Source organism: Berghia stephanieae, chromosome 9 (assembly GCF_034508935.2).
Source record: "Berghia stephanieae isolate SIO BIC M18660-M18661 chromosome 9, UCSD_Bste_1.3, whole genome shotgun sequence".
In the NCBI taxonomy this organism is placed as follows: Eukaryota; Metazoa; Mollusca; class Gastropoda; order Nudibranchia; family Aeolidiidae; genus Berghia; species Berghia stephanieae.
Window position 1 is genome coordinate 32712962 of NC_088368.1, and position 7500 is coordinate 32720461.

At 35.0% G+C, this 7500-nt stretch overlaps 1 protein-coding gene across 1 annotated transcript in view; it reads left to right on the top strand.

Annotated features, from left to right (window-relative positions):
* LOC144980069 (uncharacterized) overlaps nt 1–7500 on the top strand; it is a 27512-nt gene that overhangs the window by 14794 nt on the left and 5218 nt on the right. The window contains exons 5-8 of the mRNA XM_078927555.1: nt 3573–3629; nt 5079–5237; nt 5899–6027; nt 7228–7290. Coding sequence (XP_078783681.1) covers nt 3573–3629; nt 5079–5237; nt 5899–6027; nt 7228–7290 — 408 coding nt within the window. The remainder of the gene's footprint in view (nt 1–3572; nt 3630–5078; nt 5238–5898; nt 6028–7227; nt 7291–7500) is intronic.

Below are 7500 nucleotides of genomic sequence, written 5' to 3' on the forward strand. Positions count from 1 at the left end.
CTTTCAGTTAATTGTATAGTATAGTATAGAGTGTCCAGCGAATTAGGCTTTCAGTGCCTTTGTTGATCTAGGCGTATGGATAATTCTCTGCAGTTATCTTAGTTTGATGGGGGGCTCAACTAATCTGGATCTTTAGTTTAGACAGAGACTGTCAAATTGCCTCTTGAAGGCGTTTAGGTCTGGAGCGTCCGCAACTGAAATTGGAAGGTAGTTCCATTGATCAATTACTCGCTGGCTAAAGAAATGTTGTCCGAGTGATGTGTTGCATATGGCTTTGTTCAGTTTGTATCTGTGGCCTCTGGTGTTATTATATGACACTTGTGGATTTATAAGGTAAAGAAAGAGAATAACAGAAAACAAAAATGTAATGTTGCTTTTGATCACATCTGTATATATATATATATATATATATATATATATATATATATATATATATATATATATATATATAAACATTTGAAATATAATTAAGATAATTAAGAAGTCAAACTATCTTAATCATATTTCAAATGTTTATAAATAGCTCCTTTTATACTAAAGTTGAGCACTATTATTTCATGGTTTTTGTTTTATAATTTATATATATATATATATATATATATAATATAATAATTATATATATATATATATATTATATATATATATATATATTATATATATATATACATATATATATGTATATATATATATATATATATATATATATATATATATATATATATATATATATGTCTGTGTGTGTGTGTGTGTGTCGATCCATCCAATACCTACCGATATATATAATATATATATATATATATATATATATATATATATATATATATATATATCATTTCATCTATCTAATCGAAATTATAGTTCTTATGCCTATATCTATCAGTATTTCTCTAAGGTATGAGTATGTAGATCTTGTTGAAAGAAGACTTTAAATCATCACTGAGTACAGAAACCTAAAAAAAGGTATTTTTAAAAACCTTTAGTAATTAAGCTAGATGAGAAAGGGTTGACGCCTCAAAATTATGATTTTCTAATAATCTCAATATTCAAGATGGAAAGCCTCATTAAAACGAATATATAGGGTTTGTCTTTATTGGCATATTTGATGAGAATATTTTCAGAGTCATCAGACCTTCTGGAGCAAGAGATTGTCCAGGATTCTGTAGCATTAAACAGACAGTATTCGATTACCATTTTGACAGGACACAAATCTATCACAAATTCCTTTTCGCCAGACTTATCCTACCCAGCTATCCGATCACAGATTGGTCAGTGATATGTCAGAAGACAAAGAAAAGAAAACTTGGCCACACCCAGACCGGGTTCGGATCCTTGCTGTTTTGCTAGTGAGCGAGTGCTCTACCAGCTAAGTAATCTCTGGCAGAAAGAAATATGATAGGGAGCGTTCACATATTATGTCAACACTTTGGGGGGGGAGGGGGGGGGGTCTGCCAAATGTTGACAAGTGTTGACATGGGGGAGGGGGGGGGGTTCATACCCAAGATTATGTCATCAAAAATTTGGTTATACAAATAGAATAAAAACACACCCAAGAAAAACACTGTAAAAGTTGAAATGAGAGAAAGCAAAAAGTATGTATTTTTAAATAGATTAATATGGTGAATAATAAATGGGAAGAAGGCTCAAAAGAGGTTGAAACTGCTGAACTTTTTTCCGATCGATTTTTGCCACCACCAGTACCAATTGCTCATGTGATGCTGGTCTGAAAATAAGCAACCAAGGAAAGTTTGGCAGTTTATTCCAAAGTTTGTTTCTGTCCAAAATCAACAACACCAACTGCTATGATGAGCATTGCCCATCTCTGAAAAAACCGACTGAAAAGGAATCAGCATTCTGAAAAAGGAAAATGTCCAAAATGCACCCTTTATCATTCCACTATTGTTGCAATGAAAGAGCATTCCAGAAAATGTGGGACACTGAGTGAAGAGACATCAGCGGAAGAATATGATATTGATGAGGAGGAAGAACCATTGGAAACTGAATCAGTGTCAGTCAATGTCGGAGGTTGAAGGAAGGAACATTTTTGAGTCAAAAACTTTATGTTTGGAAATTGAAATGTCCCAGATGACAGCCCAGTAGTACAAATGATGTCCTTTTCACTACACCTTAGAAAATCAGTAAAGCTCATAATAAATTAGAATGTTTGAAGTTTACCTCAACACCCATTTCATTGTGTTATTTTTTTTCAGTAGCATACAAACATGTCTACAATAGGGCTTCCGTGACGTGAAGCGGATTAGTAACATATATGTTATTATTCGGATAGGACATCAGTCTTCACAAATTACTTTTTACCAGATCAGGTGATCCACCTACACCTATCACTGCTGGGTGGACAGGGGGCCCCCGAAAAAAAATGTGGCTGCGATGGGAATCAACTTGAGTTGTCAGGTCTTCAGCCACGCTCTAACAACTGAACTACCCTAAACATGTCTACATCTTCAAAATGGACTTTTTTTTGTTAACATCGTGTAATGCTGGCTACCAGTATTGAACAGAGACAAAGAGGTATATATCAAATTTCACACCTTTTGGCACTCAGTTGTTTTTACCTCTTTTCCTCTGTTCAATAGCCACCATCACATGACTTTCACGAAAAATAGTCCATTTTGATGATGTCATCATATTGGGGGGAGGGGGGGGGGTCAAGTCAATGATGACAATTGATGACATGGGGGGGAGGGGGGGGGGTCTCTAAAAATGCCAATTTTTTGTTGACATAATATGTGAACGCTCCCATAGGAAATGAACTACTGGCTCCGATCAGAGTTTAACAACTGACAATTGATTAGAAAACTAGGATCAATGTTAACAAATCGGCGTAGTTATTTGTCACAACCACGCAAAATAGTTTCGAGTTCTTCCGAGTATGTTTATTCTCCATGCAATTTTGATAGCTTTCCTCATCCTCGTCCTCCTCCTCCAACGGCCACGCTTTATTATCATACTATTTTCTCATCCTACTCTTATTTCTTACTCATATTCTCTGTTATTATCTGATTTTTTAAAATATATTTGCTGTCCTAGAAATAGTGTTGTATCTCTTCAGTAAAACTCAGAACACTTTCCGCCGCAAATTGAGCTAGGGCGATATGACTTGCTCCAGGCCAGCGGTCATAAATCCGATCTTTCAGCATCTTAACGCGGCCATGTGGTCTCGTTGTAAGGCACTCGCTTTCGGATCGGAAGGTCCTGTGTTCGAGCCTCGCTTGGCGCATAGTTGAGTCCTTGGAAAAGGCTCTTTATTTACAATCTCTCACAGTACTCAGGTGCAAAATGAGAACCTGACCGTTGTCGGAAAACATTGTAATATCGCCTTATATAACAGGCGTCATGTCTCGTTCTACGTGTTACGTCTTGCTGTTGGTCAGGGATCTTTATAAAGCGCGTTGAGCATGTTCAGTGACTATTGCACTATATAAAAGCTCGATTAAAAAAAAGCATCCTACATTATACCTAATTGAAGCGATGAGTCAAATTTGTGACATTTTATCCGCATCTATCCATCCAGTCTCACCATTCCATCTTTCTTTTATATTCATCTCCCGCATCAGTGAAATCCTCCGGGAAAAGTTTGGACGACCATCTTAAACATGCAGTGGACGTCGAGGGTAAGGGTTTGATTCCACCGCTCAATTCTCATTGTCCTATTTCAATTCTATACTCGATATGCTTGGATACAAAACAGACATACACTGACAAAACACATTTTAATTAAGTTTGGCCAGAAATCTTTTTGTTCAATTATTGATTGATATGGTCTTCATTTTTTTACCCCTCTTCTTACAACCATAGCAACAGTCATAACGATAAAGCCAACATATTTCTCATTTTGATTTCTGTTTTATATCACAAAATTTAAAGAAAAATGGCTATATAAAATTGATTGATATGTTCTTCATTTTTTTACCCCTCTCCTTACAACCATAGTAACATTCATAACGATAAAGCCAACATATTTCTCATTCTGATTTCTGTTTTATATCACAAAATTTAAAGAAAAATGGCTATATAAAATTTACACTGTGTTGTAGAGTTCGTTTTGTTAAAGAAATTTTTATCTACTGCGTTCGTGTTTGAGTGATGAAAACCATATTTTTGAGTTGGTTGGGTGTAATGTTTTGGTGAGAATACTGAAAATGGTCGGAAAAAATAAATAAAATATATAGAATTCCTTTTATTCATCCCAAAGGGGAAATTTGTCTCCATGGCTTATTCCAAGGGAAGACTGGAATGACACAGTGTAGCGCCACAAATTGAGCTAGGGCGAGGTGACTTGCTCAAGGCCATACAGCGCAGTGGCGGGTGATCGAATTCGGTACCTTTCGGGTACGAAGCAAAGACCGTACCGCTGAGCCACTGAGAGAGTTTTTAATAAAAAAATCAAAAACTTCAACAAAAAAAAGTGTCAGTTTTGAGATTTGTAGAGAAATTAATGTCTATTTTTATCGATAGATCTAAATATTATTTGAAGTAAAAAGTTCCTGACCTAAATGAAAATAATATTGTCAGACTACAACTGAATACTTTTGTTTTGGGGCAAAAACTATGCATACAACGATTAAGCCTTTTTTCATACCCTTAAGGACTTTTGTCTTTAGCTGAAATATCACAGGCATTAACCGCTGTGCAGTTTTGCAGAGCGAATGATTTGTTCAAGGCAATGCAGCGTTGCAGGTTGGACTCGAGCCCCGCACCACAGTTTTTGAAGCAAAGACAATTCCGAGGTACCATCTGGTCTCAAAAAATCATAATAATCCCAGATCCTCATTAACTACCTTTGAAGAACAGGACCACAAGGTATAAAGTAATTTGGGGAAAGATGTCAACAGTAGTAGTAGTAGTAGTAGCAGCAGCAGCAGCAGCAATAGTAGTAGTAGTAGTAGTAGTAGTAGTAGTAGTAGTAGTAGTAGTAGTAGTAGTAGTAGTGGTAATGGTAGTATGGCTACACAATAAATGGAATCTGTCGACTAATTCCTTGAATTAATCCTCTGCTCTTGAGATCATTTCATATCAAAGCCGCTCTATGTGTTTTAATGACAACAATTCTTAACCTACAGCTCGAGGCCCTATTGAATGTTTTCAATGCATGAATTATGACCTGGAAGGCAATCAGTATACTCAATGTCCCAAGGACGAAATCGTTGACAACAGCAGGGCATATGCCGGAGAGTGTAACACCACTTGTTTTACCAGAACGTTTGGGAATGATCCAAATAGTAAGCTCTTATCCTTGCCATGGTTGTTGGGGTATTTTTTTTTGTCGTCATCGTCGTCGTCGTTTTCATCTGCATCCCTAATGCATTCTTCTTCTTCTTCTTCTTCTTCTTCTTCTTCTTCTTCTTCTTCTTCTTCTTCTTCTTCTTCTTCTTCTTCTTCTTCTTCCTCCTCCTCCTCCTCCTCCTCCTCTCTCTTCTTCTTCTCTCTTCTTCTTCTTCTTCTTCTCTCTCTCTTCTTCTTCTTCTCTTCTTCTTCTTCTTCTTTTATTATTATTATTATTTTATTATTATACTTATTATTATTATTATTATCATCATCATCATCATCATCATCATCATCATCATCATCATCATCATCATCATCATCATCATCATCATCATCATCATCATCATCATCAATTTATACTTCTACATGGTAGACAAGAGACATTCAATCGTACCTGTCATGTAAAAAAAAATAGAATTTGTTTTTAATTTTGGTGAGATTAAATTCACAAAACGACAAATCTATCATTTCAAGAGGGCAATATCCACTAAACGTACTCAAATGAATTTTAAATCTGAAAAGATTTATAAAAATAACAACAAACATTTTAGGGATATCACCTGCATTCTATCGACTCTACATACCACAGCCACCTCACCTTACATTTCCTTCCAGGAGTAGCCCGTGGATGCTCAGACACCCAATGGGGTTTGCCTTACCCCCTACCACCTGATGGATGCTACAACTGGGAGGAAGGAGTGTGGTGTGTCTGTAATACACCTGGCTGTAATGGAAGACCTATAAGTGAGTAAACATGATTATCATTATAATTTTGTTTCCGACAATAACATCTGTCATATGAAGATAGATACAGATTGAAAAAAAATTAAACTATCATCACAGAATATTTCATATGGTACAAAAAAAAACAAGGATTGATTCGTTGACTGATTAACTGATTAATTTATTAAATGTAAGATTAACTGACCAATGATGATAATTTTTGGTGTCGAATTGCCACAATCGAACAAATTTAAAACGAAATTAATGAAATTTTATGTTGTGTATATCGCACGTGTGAAAGAAAAGAGGAAGAAGAGAGAGAGAGAAGAGAGAGAGAGAGAGAGACTTACAAAAGATATACATTTGAGTAGCGGATGAGACACCAAGAGGAACACACGAGGATGTACAATGGAGGAAGGAGTAGTGGTGTTCTGTATCACTGGCTGTAATGAACTATAAGTGACTAAATACCAATGATTTATGCATAAATTTTGATTTATATAAATATGTTATATATAGATAGATAATTATTGATAAAATATACTAATAACCTATCATCACATAAGTACAGAAGAAAAAGAGACTTATGTATAAATATTATACAATTGTCCATGGTCTGCACAACATTGATTATGAACATTTTAAAAAAGTTCGGGGGAACATTCACATTAGGTGATAATTGGCAGCTTGACATAACTCTTGATCCCTTACTTAATATATTTGGAGATTACCACTTCAACACTTAAATGCCTTGATACATTGATAATTGAACGCCTTAAAAACAAACAATTAAATATATTTTAGTACCATGAGACTCTTGATATATAGATATAGAAGACTTAAATACCTTAATATTTTTGTACATTGGCGCAGCATAGTTGTAATTTGATAATATATTAATTCGTACAATAGTAACGTCAAATTTGATTAATTTACCTCAAGGGGTATCCTTACCTTTATACATTTGGACAAATTAGAGAATACCCTGTATTTAGCTTTGTGATAGTCCTTCTATTGGATAACAAATCTCGTCCACTATCTTGGTAAATAACTGTAAAAAGGATGATAATACTCACAATGCTCCAAACTGGTAAAGACAAAGTTAACTACATTTGACGGTACATTAACTCATTAATAGTTAGAAACATTGATATGTTAATTCCCAGTAAGGTACTTTGGTTAACCCTTAAACACTTTAATACTTTGAAACATAACTTTCAGGCAGGTCAAGCGGCAAAGAGCTGGATGATCATCTTTACACAGACAAAAACACTGTTTTTGAAGGTAACTTTACATTTGTTAAATTGATTTTAAAACATTTGCCGTTCAGCATACATTTTCCAGCTAATAAAGGCGGGAACAAGGTCCTTTTCTCATTTAGGTCCGTCTTTATGGAACACCATTCCACAGAACATCCGAGAATCCAAATCAGTGTCTGTTTTCAAGAAATCATTGAAAACATTTCTTTCCTGATGTCATGTACTTTCTATATAA